The 27,697-nt window shown below is 44.4% G+C and overlaps 2 protein-coding genes and 1 long non-coding RNA gene across 4 annotated transcripts in view; all 3 read left to right on the top strand.

The window, feature by feature from the left end:
• LOC309526185 (vomeronasal type-2 receptor 26-like) overlaps positions 1-6,644 on the top strand; it is a gene marked incomplete at both ends in the record, with an annotated part of 32,229 nt that extends 25,585 nt beyond the window's left edge. Inside the window, 2 exons of the mRNA XM_082212100.1 lie at positions 5,364-5,490; positions 5,791-6,644. Coding sequence (XP_082068226.1) covers positions 5,364-5,490; positions 5,791-6,644 — 981 coding nt within the window. The remainder of the gene's footprint in view (positions 1-5,363; positions 5,491-5,790) is intronic.
• Positions 6,645-13,479: 6,835 nt separating this feature from the next.
• The window catches only part of LOC309525440, a 129,048-nt gene continuing 114,830 nt past the window's right edge, over positions 13,480-27,697 (top strand). The window contains exon 1 of the long non-coding RNA XR_014216285.1: positions 13,480-14,019. This is a non-coding gene — a long non-coding RNA (uncharacterized lncRNA). The remainder of the gene's footprint in view (positions 14,020-27,697) is intronic.
• Positions 15,390-26,077, top strand: LOC309524715 (uncharacterized protein). Of its 2 annotated transcripts, XM_082209653.1 has the most exons (7): positions 15,457-15,476; positions 15,947-16,032; positions 18,786-19,290; positions 19,828-19,903; positions 20,408-20,490; positions 21,643-21,769; positions 22,847-26,077. In XM_082209653.1, exons 3-7 carry the CDS (start codon positions 18,877-18,879, stop codon positions 24,298-24,300), a joined length of 2,154 nt encoding a protein of 717 aa, XP_082065779.1. In that variant the 5' UTR covers positions 15,457-15,476; positions 15,947-16,032; positions 18,786-18,876; the 3' UTR covers positions 24,301-26,077. The 2 variants fall into 2 exon arrangements, with proteins under 2 accessions (XP_082065778.1, XP_082065779.1); XM_082209652.1 differs by lacking the exon at positions 15,947-16,032 and having other exon boundaries at positions 15,390-15,476.

Below are 27,697 nucleotides of genomic sequence, written 5' to 3'. Positions count from 1 at the left end.
ATTCCTCGCGGCGCTTTTAGCAGAACGCTCAGAGTCCCAGGTTCTTTAGTGCAGTCTTCTTTAATGTGAGCTAAATATATATACAAATATTTACAGAAGCAGTTCAGGCAGAGTACCTGCACCTTGAGGCAAACAAAGACTCTACACCACAGCACCACAATTACTGTTGAACAGGCTTTTCTTTTAAAACAGGTGACAGCCAATCACATTACTGCTGAGTCATTCTGACCCTGCACTTCACAGAGTATTGCATCAGCCTGTTGCAAACTGAAGCCTGCAGACTTACTCAGCATCTTGCGAATCCCTACACTCCTCCTTAAGTCAAAGGCTTGAGACCTAATAATTCTCTTAAGTCTCGAAATTTAGGACCATCCAAACATTTTGTATACAAATCCGCCACATTACATTTTGTGTTACAGTGCTGTACCTTTAACACATTTCTTTCCAAAGCATTTTTCACATTTCCGTATCTTATAGCAATATGTTTTCTCTTGCTCTTAAAGTTCTGTTGGTTAGCAAGCTGTTGTGCAGCCATGTTGTCACTTAGCACAGTGATTGGCATTTCAGAAGGTATTCCAAGCTCTTTTGTTAGGCAAGCAAACCACTCTATTTGTGACACACATTCACTTATGGCTGAGTACTCTGCTTCACAAGTACTTGTGGCAACAAATGTTTGTTTCTGGGACTTCCACTAAACCAGGGCATTTCCAATATATATGGCATAGCCAGTGGTAGACTTTCCATTTTCTCTATCCCCCCAGCTGGCATCAGCGTATGCATACACTTGCTGATCATATCCTGTATCCAGCACCAGTTTGTAATCTTTTGTGCCTTTCAGATACCTTAGGATTCTTTTAAGTGCTACCCAATCTCTCTGAGCTGGGTCTGCACTTCTTTGGCTTAACATGTGCACTGCCAATGTTATGTCGGGTCTTGTCCAACAACTTAAATATAACAGAGAACCCAACAGAGAATGAAACACTGTTGCATTCTCACATTTTTGCCCTTCTGGTTCATGTTTGTACTGGGTAGTTATGGGAGTGTCAACCTCATTTGCCCTCTCCATTCCATATGTCTTCAGTAACTTTTCGATTTTTTCCTTCTGACTCAGAGAGTAGACACCCTCTTCATTTCTCTGAACCTCTACTCCTAAGTAATTTTGAATCTCTCCCAAATACTTCAGTTTGTATTTGTTACCTAGGCTGTTTATAAACCAAGACACTTGCTTTTGTGCAGTTGTTATTAGACAGATATCATCAACATACAAAAGTAAATAACAAACGCTTCCTTGCACCATTGCTGAATATAAACAGGAATCAGCCAGGCTTTGTTTGAATCCCATCTTTTTCAAAGTTGTGTCTATGCATTCATGCCATAGACGTGCACTTTGGTGTAAACCATATAGTGCCCTTTGCAGCTTTCACACCATGCTGTCTTTTTCCAGCTCATAACCTGGTATCTGCTGTAAATACACCTCGGCATCAATAGGAGCATTTAAATATGCTGAGGCAACATCAAAATGATTAACTTTTAACCCCCTCAGACTTGCCATTGCTAAAACTGATTTTACTGTTTCAGCCTTTGCTGTTGGGGCAAACACTTCATCATAATGTATCATTTTCCTTTGTGTAAAGCCCCTTGCAACCAGCCTGGCTTTCCTCTGACAACTACCATCAGCCAGCTTTTTCACTTTAAAAACCCACTTACAGCTTATGGGCTTTTTACCTTCAGGCAATTCTGTAGGTACAAACACATTGTTGTTTAGCAGAGAGTTATACTCTGCCTGCATTGCCTTTAACCACACCTCTTTCTCTAGAGTAAGTAACTCTTGCACTTCTTCAAAGTTTTCTGGCTCAGTTACACAAACCTGGTTTATGGTGGTTGGGAACCCATAACGGGCTGGAGGTTGACCTTTATTACTTCTTGCAGACCTCCTTGGTTCATTAATCTCACCCCCTGGACTACCTTCAGGACTGCTTTTGGGGTGGATTGACTCTGGAGATTTACCTCCTCCTGTCCCTGTTGCACTCCCCCCCCCTGCTCCATGCTAGCAGCTGGAGAAAAATGCTCAGTCTTTACCTCCTCCCTTTCAGTTTCTCTGGGAGAGCTGCCAATTCTTAGCTTTGTTTCAACTGCCTTATCAGGTATGCTCGGCAGTAAAACTTTTTCTGGCAGCAGGTTTGCATGTATCTTGGGCCAATTTCTTTGCTCATTAAAGCTGGCTGACCGACTATAACTCAAAAGATTTTTTATCATCTTCAAACCTGTAGGATTTCGTACCGCTTTCATACCCAAGAAATAGCAACTGCTGTGCCCTTTTCCCACCTTTTCTTCGGTTTTTTACAGGTATGTCAACCCATGTCTTTGTCCCAAAGATTCTCAAATGTTGCAAACTGGGACATTTGTTATAGAGAATCTTATAGGGTATGTCATCTAGTACCCTTGACCACAAACGATTTCCAATATAATTCGCTGTCTTAATACTCTCAGCCCAGTACTTAATTGGAAGATTTGCATCTGCTAACAATGCTTTCATTTGTGTCTGCAAGACACCTCCCCTACGCTCTGCTACTCCGTTCTCCTGAGGCGTCGCCACATTGGTAAGCCTATGTTTAATCCCTTGGGAACGCAACCAGTTTCTTAGGGAGCTTGCCATAAACTCTCCTCCCCTGTCTGTCTGAATAGAGCACACCTTTTGGCCAAGTTGCCTTTCTACCCTTCTTACCCAGAACTTCAAAGTTTGGGCAACTTCAGACTTTTGCCTTAATGGATGTTGTTGTTGTTTAGTCGTTTAGTCGTGTCCGACTCTTCGTGACCCCATGGACCAGAGCACGCCAGGCACTCCTGTCTTCCACTGTCTCCCGCAGTTTGGTCAGACTCATGTTTGTAGCTTCGAGAACACTGTCCAGCCATCTCATCCTCTGTTGTCCCCTTCTTCTTGTGCCCTCCATCTTTCCCAACATCAGGGTCTTTTCCAGGGAGTCTTCTCTTCTCATGAGGTGGCCAAAGTATTGGAGCCTCAGCTTCACGATCTGTCCTTCCAGTGAGCACTCAGGGCTGATTTCCTTAAGAATGGATGCGTTTGATCTTCTTGCAGTCCATGGGACTCTCAAGAGTCTCCTCCAGCACCATAATTCAAAAGCATCAATTCTTTGGCGATCAGCCTTCTTTATGGTCCAGCTCTCACTTCCATACATCACTACTGGGAAAACCATGGCTTTAACTATGCGGACCTTTGTTGGTAAGGTGATGTCTCTGCTTTTTAAGATGCTTTCTAGGTTTGCCATCGCCTTTCTCCCAAGGAGCAGATGTCTTTTAATTTCGTGACTGCTGTCACCATCTGCAGTGATCGCCTTAATGGATAGACCCAGCCAAATCTAGAATAGTCATCCACTAGCATCAAACAGTACTTGTTACGGGAGACACTTGGTGGAAAAGGACCAGTTACATCAGCATGAATCAACTCCAGTGGTTTTTTTGTTTCTCTCTGGCTTGCTCTTGCTACTCGGCAAGCCCTGCTTTTAACCTCCTTGCAGAAATTACAGTCTAAGTAATTATCACAACTTTTTATGTTTTTCATCCCCCCACACAACTCCAATGTTTTGTTTAGCACCTTAAAGCTAGCATGAGCCAGACGTCTGTGCAGCAGATGAATACACATATCATGGGTCGGGACATTTTGCACATTCGCAACCTTAGACTCACACTGCAGTACATACATATTAGTTCTAAGGTTAGCATTTGCCAATACTGCCCCATTTTGCTTTATCTGGCACTGATCTCCCACAAAGTTTACTTCAAAGCCTGCTTTTGCCAAGTCAGGAATACTCAGGAGATTGTTTTGCAAACTAGGTACACACAACACATTCCTGAATGTGTGTCCCAGCTGTGGGAACACAATCTCCCCCTCACAGACTACATTAGCTTTCTGGCCTGTCGCAAGACTTACATGTTTTTTGTTTGAAGCCCTAGCATCAGTTAGCAATGCTTTTCTTTTACAAAACATTTGAGAAGCTCCACTGTCCAGAACCCACAGCTCTTCATTTTCTTGACCATCTGCAGACACCCAAGCGGTAGACTCTCTCTGCTGCCTCCTGTGCTTCTGCTGTTTTTGTTGTTTCCTCGGGCAGTCCCGAAGCAGATGTCCACTGGACTTGCAGCAAAAACACCTTTTTACTTTGTTGACCACCGGCTGGTGTGAAGCAGCTCCTCCTGGCTGTTTCTCCGGCTCCTGACACCTCTGCTCTTCCCGGCTGTTGTTCCCTCTGGGAAGCTCCAACAGCTGGGCTGAGGTCAACTTTCACTCTGCACACCTGTCCTCCTCTGCATACAACCGTCTGGTAACATATTCCAGAGTCAGCTTATCAGTCTCTACCGACTCGAGGGAATTGACCAGCATATCATAGCTGTCATCAAGGGAACTCAGGACTATAAAGACTTTGTCCTCTTCCCCCACAGGCCTCCCTCTTAAGGCTAGCTCCTGGAAACAGCCTGTTAGGAATTTTAGGTGGTTCACCAGGGAGTCCCCCGGTTTCTTCCGACACCGGTACATTCTCCTGGTCAGTGTTATCAGCGAACCAGCTGTCTCCCGCACATGGACAGCCTTGAGCGCATTCCACGCCTCACTTGCCGTCACCTTATCAGCTACGTAGACTAGCTGGCTGTCGTCCACTCCAAGGATGATCGTAGCCAAAGCTTTCTCATCCTTTTCTAGCTGGGCCTCTGCAAGTGCCAGCTTTTCATCATCCTCCTCATCCTCCTCAGGGGGCTGCGGTGGATCTTCCACCACTTTCCACATGTCCTCACGCTTGAGGAAGTGTTGCATGCGGACCAACCAGATGCTGTAGTTCGTGGCCGTCAGCTTCTTCAGCAACACGCCAGCTCTGGACTGCTCCATCCCTGCAGCTCACCTCCAGCACCCATGGCTAGATAACTGCCACCTGTACTCTTGCGCAGCGGAAGCGTGCTGGGCCCATAACCCTGTCGTGAATTCCTCGTGGCGCTTTTAACAGAACGCTCAGAGTCCCAGGTTCTTTAGTGCAGTCTTGTTTAATGTGAGCTAAATATATATACAAATATTTACAGAAGCAGTTCAGACAGAGTACCTGCACCTTGAGGCAAACAAAGACTCTACACCACAGCACCACAATTACTGTTGAACAGGCTTTTCTTTTAAAACAGGTGACAGCCAATCACATTACTGCTGAGTCATTCTGACCCAGCACTTCACAGAGTATTGCATCAGCCTGTTGCAAACTGAAGCCTGCAGACTTACTCAGCATCCTGCAAATCCCAACACTCTATGGCTCCTATCCACAAAATCCTAACATCTTCTGCTTGATGCTTTTTCTCATTTTGGCTAGAACGTGCCTCTTTCAAGGTGTACCGAAAATTGTCGTCCAGGATATGCCAAGGCCATTAAGGAGGGAGAACCAATCTGCTGCTATGCTTGTGTTGAATGCATGGAAGGAACAATCTCCATTCAGGAAGGTAAATGTCCCTGAAAGGATATTTAAGAAGTTGCCTTTTCATAGTAGAAAATCACCTTCAATTCTAGTCATTGGTACCTATGGAGGGGGGTCTTGCCCCATTAAAGGAGCTCAATGGGATATGCTGGCCCTTAATACTTTGACCCCAAATTATAGCCCAAAATTGCTTCAACGCAAACCAACAACCCAAAATACAGTAATCAGATAAGAATCACAGAATTGTTGGTATGTTATAGACTATCAAATGTCATGGCTGTAATATTTATATTGGCAACACTGAAGTCACTCTTGTGTTTTTCAGATGCAAAGCTTTGCAACAAATGTCCAGATGATCAGAATTCCAATCTACACAGAGATCAGTGTGTCCCCAAGATTATACATTTTTTGTCCTACGAAGAACCTTTGGGGACGATCCTAGCTTCTTTCGCCCTGCTATTGTCCCTGACTGCTGGTTTTCTTTTGGGAATCTTCATTAAACACTTTGACACACCAATAGTCAAGGCCAACAACCGGGACCTCACCTACTTGCTCCTTGTCTCCCTCCTGCTCTCCTTCTTGTCCTCCTTCTTATTCATCGGTCGGCCCCAGAAGTGGACCTGCCTTCTCCGACAAACTGTCTTCAGCATCATCTTCTCCGTGGCCGTGTCTTCCCTGTTGGCAAAGACCATCACGGTGGTGGTGGCGTTTATGGCCACAAAGCCAGGGAGCCAGATGAGGAAATGGCTGGGCAAGAGCTTGGCCAACTGCCTGGTCTTGTCTTTCTCCAGTGTCCAAGGGGGCATCTGCATGGTCTGGCTGGGAATGTCTCCCCCCTTCCCAGACTTTGACATGCACTCCCAGCCTGGGCAGATCATTCTGCAATGTAATGAAGGCTCTGTTGCCATGTTTTCTTCTGCCCTTGGCTACATGGGCTTTCTGGCGGCCGTCTGCTTCACGGTGGCTTTCCTAGCCACCTTCAGCATGCTGGTGTTTTGCAGTGTTTGGGTGTCCTTTGTGCCAGCCTACCTGAGCACCAAGGGGAAATATATGGTAGCCGTGCAGATCTTCTCTATCTTGGCCTCCAGTTCGGGGTTACTGGGTTGCATCTTCATCCCCAAGTCCTACATTATCGTCCTGAGGCCAGATCTGAATAAAAAGGAGCATCTGATGGTGTGATGTAAAGATGGTTTCTAATATTAGTACATTTTTCATAGCATGGCATTAATAAAATCAATATACATGCCTGCAGCATTCATTCCCTGACTACTTCCTTCCTTCACTTGAATCAGAAAGGAAACTGGTCTCTAATGACAATGGGATGGTCGGAGCCCTTTTCTTTTAAATATAGACATTTCCCACTTTATTCCTATCGGAATCCAAGTAGAATCATGTTAACATTATTGGGTTTTATTTAACTAATGGACCTATGTTTTCACCAGACCCATTTTGCAAGGTCTGATTTCACGGTGGAAATAAACATGCCGCTAAAGAGATTGCTACAGCAATCCTAGTATTTCTCCTTGGATGTCACAGACTGGTTGGCTGTGAGGTAATAGTTGCAGGTCCCAGCTTGGGAAGGAGGCTCAGAGCCTGGGGATTAGGGGTGAGACGATGGTGAGTGGTCAGAGGGAGAAGACTGTGGGGAGGTGTCAGAAGCTGAAGAGGGAAACAGGGCTTAGTGAGCAGGGAGGAGTCTGTAGCAGAGAGCAATCCAGAAAGAGGCAGAAGCTGAAGCAGGAGAGGAGGGAGGCAGAGCTGAGTTCAGCTGGTGAAGAAGCATGGGTGTCTCCCCTTCCTGCTCCCCACTGGTTTCCCAGAACCAGGAGAGGCATGAAGAGAGCAGAGGGGAAGTTAGCTTCGTGCAGGCACAGTCTCAGATTGCTTGAGTTGGCTTGGGCAATTGTAGGGAGGTCTCCACAACTGCCTTACTGGGGCAAGACCTGCTGGAGAAGAGTTGCTGCACTTTCTTCTTCTTCTTTGGCAATCACTTGTAGCCAAGTAAGATTGTCTTCCATAAACACAGGTTTAACAATGAGTCCGTAAGTGACTGTAGAGGCCAATTCTGGATCCACATGTCCTTCCTTAGTGGGGACACTGGTTTCCGGGCAGGAGCTGATCAAGGTGTGGATTTGCCAAGCGTGCCTTCCTCCTAGCACGTTTCTCCCTTGTGTCCTGAGTTTGAATGTCTTCAAAGCCCATGGTACCTTTGGTAAAGCCTGTTCTCCAACTGGAGCGCTCACAGGCCAGTGTTTCCCAGTTGTCAGTGTTTATACTACATTTTTTTAGATTTGCCTTGAGACAGTCTTTAAACCTCTTTTGTTGACCACCAGTATCACGCTTTCCATTTTTAAGTTCGGAATAGAGTAGTTGCTTTGGAAGATGATCATCAGGCATCCGCACAACATGACCAGTCCAACGAAGTTGATGTTGAAGAATCATTGTTTCTTTTTTAAAAAATAATATTTTATTGAATTAATAAAGCTGGAAAAACAAAAAAGAAAACAAAAACAGAACAATGCAAACAAAAATACAAACATTTAAACACAAAAAAGAAAAAAGAAAAGACACATATAAAAGAAAAAGAAAAATTCCCTCTTTCTTATCTCCACTTTAGTTAACTTATTTTCCTGACTTCCTCACGTCTCCCATTTTTGTATCCCTTTTTAAATTTAGTTCAGCAAGTTCATATTCCTTTTAGTTTATCTATTATTAATCCACTCATACTTTTTACCTTGTTGCTAGAACCCCATCAATTCATTTCAATGTCATCAACATTCAAAAATTTTACAATGTTTCTGCAAATAAATTTTAAATTTCCTCCAGTCTTCTTCCACCGACTCTTCTCCCTGGTCTCGGATTCTGCCAGTCATTTCCGCCATCTCCATATAGTCTATTAGTTGCATCTGCCATTCTTCCAAGGTGGGTAGATCCTGTGTTTTCCAATGCTTTGCGATGAGAATTCTTGCTGCTGCTGTAGCATACATAAAGTTCTATCCTTCTTTAACACCGATTGGCCAACAATGCCCAGGAGGAAGGCCTCTGGTTTCTTCGGGAAAGTATATTTAAATACCTTTTTCAGTTCATTATATATCATTTCCCAGAAGGCCTTGATCCTTGGGCATGTCCACCAAAGGTGAAAGAATGTACCTTCAATCTCTTTACATTTCCAACATTTGTTATCGGGCAAATGATATATTTTTGAAAGCTTGACTGGGGTCATGTACCACCTGTACATCATTTTCATAATATTCTCTCTTAAGGCATTACATGCTGTAAATTTAATCCCGGTGGTCCATAACTTCTCCCAGTCAGCAAACATAATATTGTGTCCTATATCTTGTGCCCATTTTATCATTGCAGATTTTACCGTTTCTTCCTCAGTATTCCATTTCAACAGCAAATTGTACATTCTTGAAAGTGTCTTAGCATTGGGTTCTAACAATTCTGTTTCTAACTTTTATTTTTCCACCTGAAAACCAATTTTTTTATCCAAGTTGTAAACTTCTCTTATTTGAAAGTAGTGTAACCAGTCTTGCACCTTCTCTTTAAGTTTGTCATAACTCTGCAATTTCAATTTGTCACCTTCCTGTTCTAGAATTTCCCAATATTTTGGTCATTTGGCCTCCATGTTGCGTTTTTTCAGAGCTTTCGTTTCCATAGGTGATAGCCACCTTGGAGTTTTATTCTCCAAAAAGTCTTTGTACCTTATCCAGACATTAAACAATGCTTTCCTGACAATATGGTTTTTAAATGCCTTGTGTGCTTTTACCTTGCCATACCATAAATATGTGTGCCACCCAAATATGTTATCATACCCTTCAAGGTCCAATACATCTGTGTTCTCAAGAAGTAGCCATTCCTTCAGCCAGCAAAAGGCTGCTGACTCATAGTAAAGTTTAAAATCTGGCAGGGCAAACCCCCCTCTGTCTTTAGCATCAGTAAGAATCTTAAATTTTATTCTGGGCTTTTTGCCCTGCCAGACAAATCTAGATATGTCTCTTTGCCACCTCTTGAAACAGTCCATCTTATCAATGATTTGCAATGATTGAAATAAAAATAACATTCTTGGCAATACATTCATCTTAATAACAGCAATTCGACCCAGCAAGGAAAGCTTCTAATTCGTCCAAATTTCTAGATCTTTTTTCACCTCTGACCAGCATTTCTCATAGTTGTCTTTAAATAAGTTCACATTCTTAGATGTCATATTAACCCCCAAGTATTTTACCTTCTTTACTAGTGTTAAATCTGTCTCTTTCTGAAACCTCTCTTTCTCTATCGGCGTCAAATTTTTCTCCAAAACCTTAGTTTTCAATTTATTCAGTTTAAAACCTGCCACTTGACCAAAATCCTGAATCACTTCCAAGGCCCTCTTAGTACTAGATATCGGCTCCTGTAATGTCATAACAAGATCATCTGCAAAAGCTTTAAGTTTGTATTGTTTAACTCCGACCTGAATACCTTGAATCAATTGGTCCCTTCTAATCATATTTAGCAAAACCTCCAGGACCGAAATGAAAAGCAGTGGGGAAATTGGGCAACCTTGTCGTGTCCCTTGAAGAATCATTTTTTCGACACTGGTGATCTTTGCTTCTTCAATACACTGATATTAGTTCACCTGTCTTCCCAAGTGATGTGTAAAATTTTTCGGAGACACCGTTGATGGAATCTTTCGAAGAGTTGGAGATGTTGTTTATAAGTGGTCCATGATGATCCAGCAAGTGGGAGTTGCTGTGCACATTACACCTGTCACTCCTGTGCAGATAAAGAGCTAACTGCGGCTGATAAATAGTTAACTCCAGCTTGCTCAGTGTTCTTTCCTGCTGGCTCACTCCTCTCATTGCCTGATGGAAATAGCTGACCTCTCCTCACCCTGAGTGCTGCTCTGGGGTTTCTCCTGATCCTCCAGTGCTGCTCTGGGAAAGGCCAGTTGTGGTAGCAGGACTCCTTGCAGTGACTCCCCCTAGCACAACTATTTACTTGAATGCAGCCCTCAGAAATTAGAGTGTATTTGTTTTCTTTATTGTTATTTATTTTAACAGTTTCTACTCTGTTTATTTTTCCAAGGAGACTTATTTACAAACCATAATAAATGCGGAATAAAACAGACACAATCCTTTAAAAGTGTTGAGGAATTTGCGGCTTCCTGTTTCCGGCGGTGGGAAATGGCTGACTCCCACAAGACCGGACCCCAGCCGTGCCGATAATTCAGGGCTGATGTGGGAGTAATTAGCCCTGGCAGCCTCCCCACGGGGAGGACTGTCTCAAAGACCTGCGGATTGTACAAGATTGCCGGTGTGCATTAAGGTGCAGCCGGCAGGACACTGGGTCAAAGAGCACGGTCACGGCGGGCACTCTCTGATGTCACTCCCATAGCCGGGAGCATCTGTTTGGGAAAAGAAATAGATTTGAAAAATAAACAGGCATGGTTTGAACCAAAGCAGCTGGGGGGAAAAACCCTGCAGAATGTAGAGTCTCTGGTGTATGGCCTTTCCCAGAGTGTGGATTGCGGAGGTCTTTGCTATGTTTTTTTTCTTCTTCTTCTTCTTCCTTAATATCAACAATTGGTTCCTCATGCCAAACCTCATTAAGAACTTAAATTGCTTTTTTTAAAAAATGAATGCAGATGGACTTTTATTTACAATTGGGACTCATAGGCAACTTTTTTTTTAAGACTTGGAATGCTTGTTAAAGACCGGAGAACAAAAGATAAAATGGTGCTCCCATACTACACAGTTCCAGAAAATTTGAAATCCTTCCCTGATTAAGAGAAACAGGAATTTATTGCTGGTTGACTGCAATGGTTTGAGACAATATTTTGGACAATATACAGTGCAGCTGCTTGCAAAAGATCTTTTCCATTATGCGCGAGAGAAAAGGCTAAATGGATGTCTAGCAGCCTCCCTCTAGGGCCCGGAGGGGGGACTGGGTGGTTTCCAGGAAGGCTGATCGATCGCCAAATGACTGATATATTGCAATACAGCAAACAGTTTGCCTAATAACTACAAAGAGCAATTCAATAAGGTGGAAGATACTGTATTTCTAAATCTTAAAAGGAAGGTTTTGACAACAGCTGGACGGGAAAGTTTAATGATTTGGGAGTTGCAAAGATATTAAACTTCAGAGAGCTGGATAATAGCCCGGATTGGAATGGAGCCAGATGAAGCAGCGCTAATTAAAAAATAGTTGAAAAGGTACATTACACAAACAAATCTGTACTCGGCGGACGAAAAGTTATCTGTTTTCTGACATGATTGAGGATCGCAAAGCCAGAGACAAAGAAGTTTGGAAAAATAAAATCGAGATGTGGAAATATGGAAATATCAACAAGAGGCAGGACTGAGATTTGGACATGCTTCAAGGTTCAGACTATGGGAAGCCATAAGATCAAAAATTACAATTCGGAAGATAATTTGACCTTTTTATTTTTTATTTTTTATTTTTATTGGATTATGATTTGATATGTTAATTGGATGTCTTTTATTGGAAAATTAATAAACGCTCTAACAAAAAAAAAGTGTTGAGGAATTTGCAGCGGGGCCCCAGATGGTGACAGGAATATGTGGGGAGGGCCAGATGGACGCAGGTGCTGCCTAAAGTGCCCAGGTTCCATGCTGTGAATGCCACTAAAGGCACAGAACCTTAAACAGGTACCTGGAATAAAGGTCGCTGGAGACTCTGGTTGTATTTTATGCTATATGTAGCTTTATTTGCACAAAGGTACAACCTAGGCATAAGATGGAAGGGCTTACAGCTGTAAAGATAGATAGATAGATAGATTCTTTATTGTCATTACACAAGTGCAACATTGCACAAAGTGCAACGAAATTGGATGCCATCCCTTAAAACAACAAAAGCAAGACAACAACAACAACCAAACAAACCACATTCCAGCCACACCCACACCACACCCATCAAACTCCCAGGTCACACTAACGAGTTACAGCATTCAAAAGGGCCACAGCTCTTGGATAGAAACTGTTTTTCAGTCTATTTGTCTTTGACTTGATGTTTCTATATCTTCTGCCAGAAGGCAGTAGTGCAAACAGACAGTGTCCCGGGTGAGATGAATCCTGCAGGATGTTATTTGCTTTCCTAAGACAACGGGAACCGTACAGTTCTTCCAAAGATGGGAGAGGATGACCAATAATCCTTTGGGCTGTGGTTATGACCTTCTGGAGCACCTTCCTCTCCCTAGCTGTACAACTGGAGAACCAAGCACAAATACAGTATGTAAGAATGCTCTCTATGGAGCCTCGGTAGAAGGACACCAGCAGTCTCTCACTCAGATTGTTCTTCTTTAAAAGTCTGAGGAAATAAATTCTCTGCTGGGCCTTCTTCACCAGAGCAGTGGTATGTGCGCTCCAAGTCATGCCCTGATCGATAGCTACTCCCAAAAACCTGAATTCCGCCACCCTCTCCACCCGTTCCCCGTTGATATACAAGGGCTGAATGTCCGCCTTTTTTTTCCTGTAATCCACCACCAATTCCTTGGTCTTAGCCGTATTAAGAGCCAGATTGTTCTCTCCACACCAAACACAGAGCCGCTCCACCTCGTCCCGATAGGCGGACTCATCCCCTCCTGAAATGAGCCCTACCACCGTAGTGTCATCAGCAAACTTGATGATTTTGTTGCTGGAATAGATGGCTGTACAGTCATACTGTAAAGACTTTTCGCCAGGGAGAGACATGTTATTTTGCTGTGAGTGAGCATTTTCCTTCCTCCTGTTGGGCTCTTCCTGTGTTCCTGAGAGCCAGTGTGGTGTAGTGGTTAAGAGCGGTAGTCACGTAATCTGGGGAACTGGGTTCGTGTCTCCGCTCCTCCACATGCAGCTGCTGGGTGACCTTGGGCCAGTCACACTTCTGTGAAGTCTCTCAGCCCCACTCACCTCACAGAGTGTTTGTTGTGGGGGAGGAAGGGAAAGGAGAATGTTAGCAGCTTTGAGACTCCAAAGGGTAGTGAAAGGCGGGATATCAAATCCAAACTCTTCTTCTCTTCTTCTTCTTCTTATCAGCAAGGGACCATGGTTTCCTGACAGTCACCCATCAGGCACTGATCAGACCCAGAACTGAAGGAGCATCTCCACCCCCATCATCCAGACCAGACACTGAGGTCCAGCTCTCAGGTCCTTCTGGCAGTTCTCTCACTGTGAGAAGCGAGGTTACAGGGAATCAGGCAGAGGACCTTCTCGGTAGTGGCGCCTGCCTTGTGGAACGGCCTCCCACCAGATGTCAAGGAAATAAACAACTATCTGACTTGCAGAAGACATCTGAAGGCAGCCCTGTTTAGGGAAGTTTTTAATGTTTGATGTTTTTAATACTCTGTTGGGAGCTGCCCAGAGTGGCTGGGGAAACCTAGTCAGATTGGCGGGGTATAAATATTATTATTATTATTATTATTATTATTATTATTATTATTAAACTGCTTAGCAGGGGGTTAACCAGGCTGGGATAGCTGGGATAGCAGGCTTGTTGGTTTTTGAATGTCTGGTGTAGATTTTTTCAATTTTGTTGTTCTGTATGGGACAATGACAATAAAGATTATCGTATCGTATCAGAGAGCAGCTTCTGCTCCCACTCTGGAGCCTTGTTTGTGTCTGCTTCTACCCCTTTAAAGGCTAGCAAAGGCTAGAGAAGATGCCCATTTTATTCACACGGATCCTGGGCTGCTCTGACCCACAACTGGGCAGAGGTGCAATGATAGAAGATTCACATGCCACTTCTCAGCCAAGGTCCTCAAAGTAGCTTACAACAGGGATTCTCAAACTCTCCCCTCCCCCTTGCACTCCATAGCCACTTGGAAATTGCTGAGGGCTTTAGCAGACCACTTAATAGTTTCCTCCACCCCCCAGCTTGTTGTAGCCTTTGCAGTCTTCTGTTCTGTGCATGAACTTTAATTGTATTTTTATTGCTTCTTTTATAGATTAGATATTGCATTTTATCACATTCCACAGAATTAAAGCTGCAATACAAAGAATTGAAAGGAATAAGAGAAGGAAATGAAATACAATTAAAAATCAAAATGTTTAATGGAAGGGTGTAGCCTCTCCCATCTTCACACACTCTGAGATCTGGCTGAATGGGAGATATCATAGCCATCTTCCAGTATCTAAAGGACTCTTCGCATGGAAGAACAAGTTTGTTTCCTCCCGCTCCGGACAGTAGGACACGAACCAATGTCGTTTAGTCGTGTCCGACTCTTCGTGACCCCATAGACCAGAGCACGCCAGGCACTCCTGTCTTCCACTGTCTTCCGCAGTTTGGTCAGATTCATGCTGGTAGCTTCTAGAACATTGTCCAACCATCTCGTCCTCTGTCGTCCCCTTCTCCTTGTGCCCTCCATCTTTCCCTCCATCAGGGTCTTTTCCAGGGAGTCTTCTCTTCTCATGAGGTGGCCAAAGTATTGGAGCCTCAGCTTCAGGATCTGTCCTTCCAGTGAGAACTCAGGGCTGATTTCCTTCAGAATGGAGAGGTTTGATCTTCTTGCAGTCCATGGGACTCTCAAGAGTCTCCTCCAGCACCATAATTCAAAAGCATCAATTCTTCGGCGATCAGCCTTCTTTATGGTCCAGCTCTCACTTCCACACATCACTCCTGGGAAAACCATAGCTTTAACTATACGGACCTTTGCTGGCATGCTTCTATAATGGGGTTTCCTATTTCTCGCAGTCTTTTTCAACGCAAGCTGTTCTTCCCGTTTCTGGCCAAAGGAGTGAACAACTCAGGACGCCAGACAAAACGGTCCCCTAAAAGAAAACATCTTTGCGTGCGCGTGCAATGCGCGTTGAGAGGGAGGCGTGATCTTGCTGCGCTCGGCTTTCCAAGGGTTAAAAATGAAGTGCTCTGGATTCCTAGAGAGGACAGGAAATCGGGGAGAGGGGTGCTTCAAGGTCCTCCAGAGCAAAAGCCCCTCCCTCCAAAGTCCCTTCCTGCAAGGTGGGGGGGGGAGCACGGCTTTTGTTGTCTCGCCTCTCTGAGTGCTGCGTCGGCGGCGGCTTAAGGGATCTGGTGAGTCTTCCCTCTCTTCTCCAATAGTGTGCATTTGGGAGAAGTGGGGGGGGGGGGTCCCAGGGCTGCAGGGGGAGGGTGCATGGGGCCCCCCGTCAGCTAATGCATGGGGGAAGCCCCCTCCAAGACACAACCCCCAAATCCGGGAGCAGAGGTTCCTCTCCGCTTCCCCTCTGCAAAGCCAGGCGGGGGGCGAGTTTTACATTTAGGTCTGCAACTGTATTCTTCTGTATTTGTATCAATTCGCAGCTTGGGGAGGGATATTGGGGTCAGGAAAAAAGGAAATGCAATGCAAATAAACCGATGAATGAATGAAGAAGTCACATTGATTAACAAAGATCACAGGAATAATAAATGATACAAAGAGAGAGAGAGAGAGAGAGACCAAGCCTTCTCGTGTCGTTTGCATATCACACAAAAAACAGCACAATACATTTGCGGAAAATCTACAATATGTGGTTCTTTTTCAGTGGTCCGTGTATAAGTTCTTGGTTCGTGAATTGGTTTAAACAAAGCCGGAAACAAAGGAGGGAACAAGATAGAGCAGAGTTAACAGGTAACACTCAGCATCACAGATGCTATGTCTGGAGACTTAGGTTAATTATGTGTAATAGTGATTTTTCGTCTTGATGTTACCAATGAAACAATATGAAGTGTTGGTCTTTTGATGAATATGGGAGGGGGGGTTTCAAAGTGAATATAATTTAAATTTAGATCGACCAAATGGAGCAAAACGCTGATTGTGTGTGTGTACGTGTGTGAGAGGCTTTATTTTATTCTCAGGATGCTGTAATGCCTGTGTTTAGTTATGCAAAAACCTTGAGGGAGAAAAAACCCCCCTGCAAATTCCAACTAGTCCCACCTCCCCCCCCCTTTGCTGAGGCTTTATTTTGCCCCCCCACCTTGAGGATTTATTCATTGTTGTTCTGTTTGTTATGGTTATTACTATTATTGCTACTGCTACATTTATTATCCATGGCAGGTTACAACCATTAAGAAATATTCAATATTGAAAAGGGTCAGAAAATTATAGCCACAGGAACAGGGCAAGTCCTGAAAATACATGTCTCGTGTGTCAGGAGAAGGAGGGGATTCTGGGCCAGTTTCTGAGTTGCCTTCAAGGGCAGTTGCACAGAGAGCGCATTGCAGTAATCCAATTCTGACCCACAGCATGGGGTACCATGACCATATCATCTTCTGACTGTGGCTGGCAAACTAGCCGGAGCTGGAATGGACACTACTAGTCACCGAGGCCGCCTGAGCCTACATGCTTGTGTGTGGGTAGAGGGACTTGGGTGGCGCTGTGGTCTAAACCACTGAGCCTTGAAGCTTGCCGATCAGAAGGTTGGCGGTTCAAATCCCCGCGATGGGGTGAGCTCCTGTTCCTCCGTCCCAGCTCCTGCCAGCCTAGCAGTTCGAAAGCATGCCAGTGCAAGTAGATAAATAGGTACCACTGTGGCAGGAAGGTAAACGGCATTTCTGTGCGCTCCGGCTTCCATCATGGTGTTCCGTTGCGCCAAAAGCGGTTTAGTCACACTGGCCACATGACCTGGGAAGCTGTCTGTGGACAAATGCCGGCTCCCTCGGCCTGAAAGCAAGATGAGCGTCACAACCCCATAGTCGCCTTTGATGGACTTAACCATCAAGGGGTCCTTTACCTTTATGGTTGGCTTAAGCTATATAACATTGTTATTATTAACCCCCTAACTCTAACGCTAACCCGTTCTTCACCCGAAATTCCCAGGGCAGATTACAACATTAGAACACAGTATTAAAAACATTTTTTTTAAAAAAAATTGTTTTATAAGCACAGTCCTACAATCATAATTACAGTACTTCGTTACTTGCCCAAGTGCTAGAAAATGAGACGGAAGCAGGGGGAAAATGTGCAGCTGAAGTGGGGGTGGAAGAGAGAGAGAAACTTTTTAGGACCCTGAGGTTAGGATCCACATTATAGCCTGGTGTCCAGACTGAACTAGGTACAGTCATACCTCGGATTACCGACGCTTCAGGTTGTATGTTTTCAGGTTGCACACTGTGCCGAACCCGGAAGTACCAGAACAGGGTACTTCCGGGTTTCGGCATTCACGCATGCACAGAAGTGCTAAATCGCGCTTTGCACATGCGCAGAAGCGCTGAATCGTGACCTGTGCATGCGCAGATGCTGCGCTGCGGGTTGTAAACATGCCTCCCGCATGGATCACATTCGAAACCCAAGCATCCACTGTACAATTCACTCACTTGTCAGTCACAGTTCTGACTTCATTCCTTGACTGAAAACACTGAAAGGCAGGAGCAACCCTGGAGAAAACTGGACACACACACACACACACCACTGATTTGCAACACCAGACTTCTGGGTGGAGTGGGGAAGTTATAGGGGGAAAATAGTTGGTCTGATGTGAATGATTTTTATACTACGGGGAGGCTGAAGTTCTGTTTATTTTTGTCTTATTGTTAATTAGGGGCTCTGAGTATTGCTTTTTTATAATTTGAGTATGTTTTTTGCATTGATGTTATGTTATATGAAATATTAATATATTATATGGTTCTCCCACTCCCCTGCCATGGTAATATGTATTGTATGTTTATGTTTGTTTTTTGTGTATGCTGTAAGTCACTTGGAGACCTTTGGGTGACAAGCAGCTACCGTATTTTTTGCCCCATAGGGCGCACCGGCCCATAAGGCACACCTAGTTTTTTGGGGGGGAACTAAAGGGAAAAAATTATTCCCCCCCCCAGAACAGGCTGCTCTACACAAGCCATGGGAGCCCTCCCACGGCTTGCGCAGAGCTACCCGTAGCCCGGGCGCGACTGCTCAGCGCGCCCAGGCTTTGGGGTGCAGGCAGCTCTCCGCAAGCCGTGGGAGCCCGGCGAGAACTCCCGCGGGCTCCCCAGGCTTGCGGATAGCTTCCTGAAGGCTATCTCCAGGCTTCAGCGAAAGCCTGCATTCGCCCCATAGGACGCACACACATTTCCCCTTATTTTTGGAGGGGGGAAAGTGCGTCCTATAGGGCAAAAAATACGGTAATAAGTCTAACAAATGAAATAAAATGAAGTGATTCATCTCATAGAAATCGCATGAGTTGCCTGCACATTTTGCATTGTAGCGTTCTTTCTTTCTTTCTTTCTTTCTTTCTTTCTTTCTTTCTTTCTTTCTTTCTTTCTTTCTTTTTAAAGAAAGCTCAGAGTCTGGGCTATGGAGCAAACCAGGTCTGGTTCCTAGCAGGACTTATCCACACTTACTCAGGGAACATTTTCCTTCTCCTGACAGTGCATTAATTTTATGATAATGTAATTGCTTTGTAGAACTTGCTGGCACCCTTAATTGGGACAAGCAGGACGTGGCAGAAGACAAAAGGATTCCTTCAGATCTCCTGGAGACTTCCTGAGAGCACAGATGGATGAGCAAGACTCGCCTGGCCCTCAAGCAGGAAGAGGCAATACCATCCAAACCGGGAGCCTCGGAGGATTCTGGGAAAACTCAGTGCAGAAGATCCTGGGAGAGGAGGACACCCTCCGCTCAGATGTGCAGAGCCAGCAGTTCAGGCAGTTCTGCTACCAGGAGGCCAAAGGACCCCGAGAGGTTTGCAGCCGACTCTACCACCTTTGTCGTCAGTGGCTGAAGCCAGAAAGGCATACGAAAGCTCAGATGCTGGACCTGGTGATCTTGGAGCAGTTCTTGGCTGTCCTTCCACCGGAGATGGAGAGCTGGGTGAGGGAATGTGGAGTGGAGACCAGTTCCCAGGCAGTGGCCCTGGCCGAAGGTTTCCTCCTGAGTCAGGCAGTGGAGAGAAAGCAGGCCGCACAGGAGGTGAGAGAGACTTTCATCTTATATATATAATTTTTATTAACTTTCAAACATATTATCATGCATTCCACAAAGTTTCATCACTTATACAATCTTTTTGGACTTCCATCAGCACCTCTGATGATCTTCCATTTTTATAATTTGCTCTGCATTTCTTAAATTCATATTGCCTTAATTATCATAACTAACATTCATTCAATAAAGCAATAATTCCAATTATTAACCTTACAAAACTTCCTGTAAACCTACAAATGTAATTTGATCATCACAACTGCTTTTCAAATAGTCCGTAAATTTACGCCAATCTTCAGTGAATCTCTGGTCCCGCTGGTTTCAAATTCTTCCTGTTAGTTTATCTGAGAGAGACTTTCATCTTGATGGGCTCAGAACATGAGGAAAGGTACCCCATGAGTCTCTACTGATCGCCTGTCCTTTTTTGGAAAGCATCCAAGGAATGATAATTGGATATACCTTGCCTCTGCTGTTCCTTTTCTAATCATTCTCCCCTTTCTTTGTTTGCAATCCTCGTTGCTAATTCAGGGAGCGAATCTGTTTGTAGAATTGTGCATGGATTACTCTGAGGCAGAGACATTGGACACCAGACAGAGGCCACTGGGTAAGGGTGAATGATTTTCTCTCAGTTTGGTCACATTCTATTGATTTTGAAACTAATCCATGGGTTCCTTTAATCTTTTGGGAGAAGACACTTGGAGCCACAGGCCCCATGGAGAGGGGATGTATTTTTAGACAACTAAAATATTAAATGGGTACAAATGTCAAAACTCCCTCAGCAGCTGAGACTTTTTCTAAGGCCCATTTGTACAGTGGTACCTCTGGTTAAGAACTGAATTCGTTCTGGAGGTCTGTTCTTAACCTGAAACTTCTTTACCTAAGGTACCACTTTAGATGATGGGGCCTCCCACTGCCACTGTCCCGCCGCTGCGCGATTTCTGTTCTCATCCTGAAGCAAAGTTTTTAACCTGAGGTACTATTTCTGGGTTAGCGGAGTCTGTAACCTGAAGTGTCTGTAACCTGAGGTACCATTGTAGTTAAGAGATGCACCGCTTAACCTTTGAGAAGCGTGCACTAAAGGCTGCCCACCTGTCCTTGTTTTTCACAGGTGACAGAATGATGCTGGCAAGACCTTCTCATCCATCTTTTCATCGTGGCAGAGGGGAAGCAGCGGCTGTGGAACCAGATCAGGTAAGGGGAAGGAGCATTGTAGGGGAAGAGGCAGAGGCCGGGGCAGTCAGCACGCCACTGGGCCCAAGCAAATCTCTCTCCTCTGGGCTTCTGTCAGAGCTTCCCTTAACAATGGCTGAAAATGCCATTCATGGCGATTTATGTGCTGAGAATAAAAAACAGCCGCCTCACCGTAACTAGCTTTCTAATTGTCGCTAGTATTATTTATCAATAGTTGAAGTTTTTATTTATATGTTTATCGTTTAATGCTAAAGTATGCTTCTAAGCAGTTTTACAAACCATGGAAAACAGTGGCCAGGATTCACCTAACCAGCTCCATCAGTTGCAAAACAGGGCTTCCCTCCTCCCCCCATGCACTCCTTGAAATTTATTTATTTATACATACATACATGCCCCACCCATCTGGCTGGGTTCCCCTAGCCACCCTGGGTGGCTCCCAACAGAATATCAAAAACACAATAAAACATCAAACATTAAAAACTTCCCTAAACAGAACTGCCTTCAGATGTCTTCTAAAAGTCAGATAGTTGTTTATTTCCTTGACATCTGATGGGAGGGCATTCCACAGGGCAGATGCCACTACCAAGAAGGCCCTCTGCCTAGTTCCCTGTAACCTCATTTCTCGCAGTGAGGAAACCACCAGAAGGCCCTCGGCGCTGGATCTCAATGTCCGGGCTGAACGATGGGGGTGGAGACCCTCCTTCGGGTATACTGGGCTGAGGTCGTTTAGGGCTTTAAAGGTCAGCACCAACACTGAATTGTGCTCGGAAACATACTGGGAGCAAATGTAGGTTTTTCAGGACCGGTGTTATATGGTTTCGGCTTTAGGACATTGGGAGGGTACCCCCCACAGAACAGCACAAGAGGAGAGTAGAGAGGAGATCCTTACACCTGGAAAGCTTGCACAGACAGTATGATCGAGGAACACAATGTGGAGTTCCACCCATTTACACAAAGATTAATAAGCATCATTAAAATACACAATAAAAGAAGTCCATTAAAACATTAAAATAAACATCCAGAATTTAAAATGTGCAGCAAAACAATATCATCAAAGCAACATAGCAATTATCAGGCAGAAAATGACAGAGAAATATGTAGCAGATAATCTTTATGCTGTCAAAGAGGAGGACATTTCTCTTTTTCTTTTAGGGTCCAGTGCGCTTTGAAGATGTAGCTGTTTATTTCACAGACGAAGAGTGGGCATTGCTGGATCCTGACCAGAGAGCTCTGCATAACAAAGTCATGGAGGAGAACTGTAGGATCATGGACTCTCTTGGTAAGGCTCCCTGTTGGATCGTAGTATCTGTTTTGAAATTCAATACGTATTTCTATGTCATAAAGTGCCAAGATTTTGACGTAGCTGAACAGTGCCACCCAAATCATTTGGGACACTAACACCCCACAGCTAACCTTGAATAGAAGGCTATATTTTGTTTCGTCTGTGAAGATTATTCCTCTGGTTATGCCTTTTTAAACAGACTGCTCTGAACCACCCCACCTAGGCCTTCAGAGTTGAAGAAACTTCTATCAAGTTTTTTGTTTTTGCTTCTGTCAGTTTTTGGTTGACCAAAGAAACTACTGACATTGAAGAAGGAGCAGATGCCACAATGGGGCCAAACAAAATCCATCCCAGAAAAGTTTTCAGCATCACCCTTGAGCCAGTGTCACCAACTGGACTCATCCCCTTCAGCCCCGACTGGGCTAGGCGAGCTGGGTAGCACTTCCAGAGACCACCTTCTGCACAGGAACAGGTCAAAGTGCTGTGGACTCACAGCTTAGAGTTGTGAGCACCGGATTCACTTCCACAAGAAGACAGTCGTTGCACAGCAGAGTATAGCAGAGTATAAATACTCGGAGAGCAGCTCTATAGAATATCTTCTTTATTCTATCTATAACTATAATACACAACTATATACAGAGCTAAATGAGGTCTAAACAAAAAATGCTGAACTGCACTGAGTGTCTGCAGCTGCTCTTAGCAGCAACCTTATCTATACACACGATCTCTCTCTAACACTCAGTCTCTCTCTCTCTCATTGATGTGAGGCTGGAGCGAAATAAGTAGAGAGCAGAAACCGCCCCCTCCTCTCTGGAGAATCAGCAGAGAACATCAGCAGATTCTTGGATATGGGAGGGGTGAAATCTCCTCAAAAAGAACCAGGTTTTTCAAATCTCAGGTTCCCATAAATATGTCAGCTAATGGCCGTCAACAAAGGCAGAGAACCCTGTAGGAAGATCTCACATCTAACTCCCTTCAGTTCTTCCTCTTTCACAAGCATTAATTAGCAGTGTTCAATAATTTGGGGCTACATTATTTTCTTGAGGCTCTAATCCATTTCTCCATTTGTTGCAGGTGGGGATGAATTGGAAATGAAGAACAAGGTAGTTCACAACAAAATCCACACAGTGGAGAAGCCATCTAAATATTTGGGATGTGGAGAGAGCTTCAGTCAGAGCTCCCATTTCGCTTTCTATCAAAGAAATCCCATTGGGAAGAAACCCTATCCGTGCTTGGAATGTGGAAAGAGCTTTAATACAAGCAGAAACTTCCGTCGACATCAAAGTATTCACCGTGGGGAGAAACCGTACCATTGCCAAGAGTGCGGGAAGAGCTTCAGTCAGAAAGAAAGTCTCACTTCCCATCAGAGAATTCATACAGGGGTGAAACCGTATCAGTGCTTGGAATGTGGAAAGAGCTTCAGTCGAAGTCACCGCCTCACTTCCCACCAAAGAACTCACAGTGGCGAGAAACCATATCTGTGCTTGGAATGTGGAAAGAGCTTCAGTCGGAGCGACCGTCTCACTTCCCATCAGAGAATTCATACAGGGGAGAAACCGTATCAGTGCTTGGAATGTGGAAAGAGCTTCAGTCAGAAGGAAAGTCTCACTTTCCATCAAAGGATTCATACAGGGGAGAAACCGTATCAGTGCTTGGAATGTGGGAAGAGCTTTAATACAAGCACAAACTTCCGTCGACATCAGAGAATTCACAGCGGGGAGAAACCCTTTCAGTGCCAAGAGTGTGGAAAGAGCTTTAATACAAGCACAAAATTCCATAGCCATCAAAGTATTCACCGTGGGGAGAAACCATTTCAGTGCCAAGAGTGTGGAAAGAGCTTTACCTGGAAGGAAAGTCTCACTTCCCATCAGAGAATTCATACAGGGGAGAAACCGTATCAGTGCTTGGAATGTGGGAAGAGCTTTAATGCGAGCACAAACTTCCGCCGACATCAAAGTAGTCATCGTGGGGAGAAGCCGTTTCAGTGCCAAGAGTGTGAAAAGAGCTTCAGTCAGAAGGAAAGTCTTCTTTCCCATCAAAGGATTCACACAGGGGAGAAGCCATATCGTTGCTTGGAATGTGGGAAGAGCTTCAGTCAGAGCGCACCTCTCACTTCTCATCAGAGAATTCACACAGGGGAGAAACCCTATCAGTGCTTGGAATGTGGAAAGAGCTTCAGTCATAGGTCCAATCTCACGGCCCATCAGAGAATTCACAGCGGGGAGAAGCCATACCACTGCTTGGAATGCGGAAAAAGCTTCAGCCAGAGCTCCTACCTCACTTACCATCAAAGAACTCACAGTGGGGAGAAACCTTATCAGTGTTTGGAGTGTGGGAAGCGATTCACCTGGAAGAAAAGTCTCACTTCCCATCAAAGAACTCACAGCGGGGAGAAACCCTATCAGTGCTTGGAATGTGGAAAGTGTTTCAGCCAGAGCTCCAATCTAACTACCCATCAAAAAACTCACAGTGGCGAGAAACCATATCAGTGGCTGTGTACGGATTTAATTTTAGGAGACTTTCATTAGTATGCAGGTGAGGATTGCAACAGTGTTCTTGTCATTTGGCCTCCCGGCACAGAAGTTGACCTTGTCTCTCAAAACCATGGAGTACACAGTCAGTATTTTTTCAAACCATGTACCTAGATCTGTGAGGTGCAAGCCGTCGGCCAAGATGTGATTTGGCAACACTCAGCTCTCACTGCTGAGCTTTCCTTTGAAGAAGTTGACGTAGTTCCACTTCTAGAGCCTCCAGATTGCAAAATTGTGGTGCTCCTGACCTCCGCTGTCCTCCTCAACATGTCTAGGGTGGCGGTGCTATCAACTGGAGCTCTTCCTGGTATCTGCTAAACGCACACAGGACATCTGTGAGAAACTCCACAAGTTTTCCTCTGTGAGAAGGTTAAGTAAAGGATTCCCCTGCCCTCCTTTGAGCATTCAAAGTACATAATGAGTGCATGCCGGGAGCAAAGAACTGTATCTATGAAGAAGAAAGAGTTCTCTTAACCACAACACCACACTGAGAGCCAGTGTGGTGTAGTGGTTAAGAGCGGTGGACTCGTAATCTGGTGAACCGGGTTCATGTCTCCGCTCGTCCACATGCAGCTGCTGGGTGACCTTGACACACTTCTTTGAAGTCTCTCAGCCCCACTCACACCACACAGAGTGTTTGTTGTGGGGGAGGAAGGGAAAGGAGAATGTTAGCTGCTTTGAGACTCCTTCAGGTAGTGATAAAGCGGAATATCAAATCCAAACTCTTCTCTGTTCATTGAACCTCAAAGGTGGTTGGGAGCAACAGGAAGCAAATTTGTTTGCTTCAGCCAACTTCACTACTTCTCTGCACATGTCAAGACACATGGAAGGAGGCTTAAATTGAACCGAGACTCTGAACAACACAGCTCACCGCAGTGGCAGCATCCGACTCATTTTTCCATGCCGTGTGGATAGGGCACCAGATCTTGACTTGTGGGACATTGTTGTCAGTGTCTCACATATATTCCTTGAGACGGTGACACTGATCTACTTCCTGCCCAGTGTTAAACTGAGACTCAAAATGGACGAGGAGTTTTTGAAACCATGCTGAGTGGCAGTGTCTCCAGTCAAGGTTTTGTGACCCTCTTCACGAGGCCTTGCGCCCCACAGATTGTCAGCTCTAACACCCAAAAAAGTCTTGCTCTTCTTCTCAAGATTTGGAAGCCACTTTGTCCAACGTATATCTTTTGTCTGTGTGTGTATCCTGGCTGCCAATCTATATCCCCTGTGGTCCCATCCCTTCAGCTATTATTGAATGTGGATGTATCTATTGTAGCATGAACATACACTACAAAATAGCTGAAGGTTCGTTCTGTTTACATACACTGTTAATGGTATACTAGGTTGTGAAGCCCTCCCCAGTGCTCCGAAGGATCTTCAGAAGAACGCAAAGGCTCCAGGAACTCCTGGTGAACCCTGCTCTCAGGCCGAGTTGGGAGTTCTTGTCATGATAGGATCACTCCTTAACTGAAATTCTTCTCAGACTATTGATGTCAGACCTTTGCTGCACTCTTTTGGTACCTGCTTAACATACTTGTTAATCAGGTATGCCTTTCCAGAGGCATAGATGTAGATGTGTTTTAATCTTACACTGGCAATTATAATATTTTAAACTGTTATAATTTTGCCTTTATATTTCAAATGTTTTACTTGTTTTCAACTTTTTAATTGATAATTTCAACATTTCTAGTGAACCACGTAGATGTTTTGTTTTCATCAAGTGGCATATAGGTTTTATTAAATAATAATAAATAAAGGTCCGTCCCTCCCCCAATTGTAAGGGTTTTAGAAACCTACTTTTGTGTTTTTTTCTTGTGGAACGTTTGCAATACAGCTGTACCTTGGATCCCAAACGCCTTGGTACTCAGACGTTTTGGCTCCCGAACATCACAAACCTGGAAGTGAGTATTCCAGTATGCGAACGTTCTTTGGAACCCAAACATGTGACACGGCGTACACAGCTTCCGATTGGCTGCAGGAGCTTCCTGCAGCCAATCAAAAGCCGCGCATTGGTTTCCGAGCATTTTGGAAGTTGAACGGACTTCCGGAACAGATTCCGTTCGACTTCCAAGGTACAACTGTACTTTATATAAAAGTTTGTGAGTTGTTGTTTTTCCTGGTATCATTTCGTGGAATAAGCACCATCTATAGAAAATGGCTTCCATCTTCCAGCAACATTTTTTGCTGATGGCTCTGTGCTCTGACCTGTTGTTATTGTTGATAATATTTTTTCTTTTTTTGTATCCAATTCATTAGTAACTGAAAATAGAAAGATACCCCTCATTTATTTTTATTTTTTGAAGGAATGACCACAGTTTGCTTTTGGAAAGTTCTCAAAAGTATAAATTTGGATCATTCACACACTAACGTGGCAACTGGGGCTTCCAGGGGGAAAGTAACTCAAAAGATGCAAATATTGAAAGAAAAACCATAGGGACACCTTTTTCAAAAAAATGCATTGGACTGTGCCTGCAACATATGTTCAGATTTGGTCAGCACGCGAAGGACTATGAACCTCTAGCGTTATTAGTCAGTCTCATATGTTTGGAAAGATAAATCTCTTGCTGCACCGCATCCCTGGAAGGCAAAAGGATACAGAATCTATATATCTAAACAGTCTTACTCCTCATATAAGTTGCCGCCGTGGACTCCATTGGGAGGAAGAGCGGGATATAAATTTAATAAATATGGTATTGTACTGAGTGGCAGCAAATTGTTACACAACTGAAAAACAAAACACAGTCATAGTTCCACTTCACTTCGCAGTGAACAAAGACGTGAATCACCCTGAGACCTCCGGGTATACAGCGGTATATAAATTCAATAATATTAAATAATAAATACAGGCAAGTCTTTGCTTTCTTTCTTTTCAGCCCAGCCATATGCTAACGTGGCTTCTCTCTGCTTTGCTCAGCCTCTCCAGGGAGCAGCAACAGCGATCCTGAAGGAAAACAAGCCTGCATCTGATTGCAAATTGGGAGAATTTGTACACTTTCTGAGGCTTTACTTCAGAAGTGTCTAATCTTCAGCCCTGAACCACAGCTTACACCATCCCTGACCACTGGCCATGCTGGTTTGGGCAGATGGAAATTTTGATCCCACAACATCTGGAGGGCCAAAGTTTCCCCATGTTATAATCTACTTGACTGGAAGCATGAATTGGTCACTGAAACCGGCATGCCCAAACAGATGAGCTATGCTTGATTATTTTGCTTTGCAAGTAGAGTGGTACCTCGGGTTACATATGCTTCATCCCTAACTAATAGGACCAGTGGTCAGGGATGATGGGAATTGTAGTCCCAAAACATCTGGAGGGCCGAGTTTTGGGGTGCCTGCTCTAGACCACTTAAGAGTTTGCTTGTTTTTAAGCATTATGATCTAGGGATGCGGGTGG

Source organism: Podarcis vaucheri (genome assembly GCF_965113315.1).
Source record: "Podarcis vaucheri genome assembly, chromosome: 2".
NCBI classification, from domain to species: domain Eukaryota; kingdom Metazoa; phylum Chordata; class Lepidosauria; order Squamata; family Lacertidae; genus Podarcis; species Podarcis vaucheri.
This window is presented reverse-complemented; position numbering and strand designations above follow the sequence as displayed.

What these genes read in the sequence shown, in the direction of transcription:
- LOC309524715 (XM_082209652.1), top strand. Translation starts at nt 18,877, where the DNA reads ATGGATGAGCAAGACTCGCCTGGCCCTCAAGCAGGAAGAGGCAATACC. An exon ending in CACCAGACAGAGGCCACTGG is followed by an intron (nt 19,904 to 20,407) that starts GTAAGGGTGAAT and finishes TGTTTTTCACAG; the next exon opens with GTGACAGAATGATGCTGGCA. An exon ending in CGGCTGTGGAACCAGATCAG is followed by an intron (nt 20,491 to 21,642) that starts GTAAGGGGAAGG and finishes TTTTTCTTTTAG; the next exon opens with GGTCCAGTGCGCTTTGAAGA.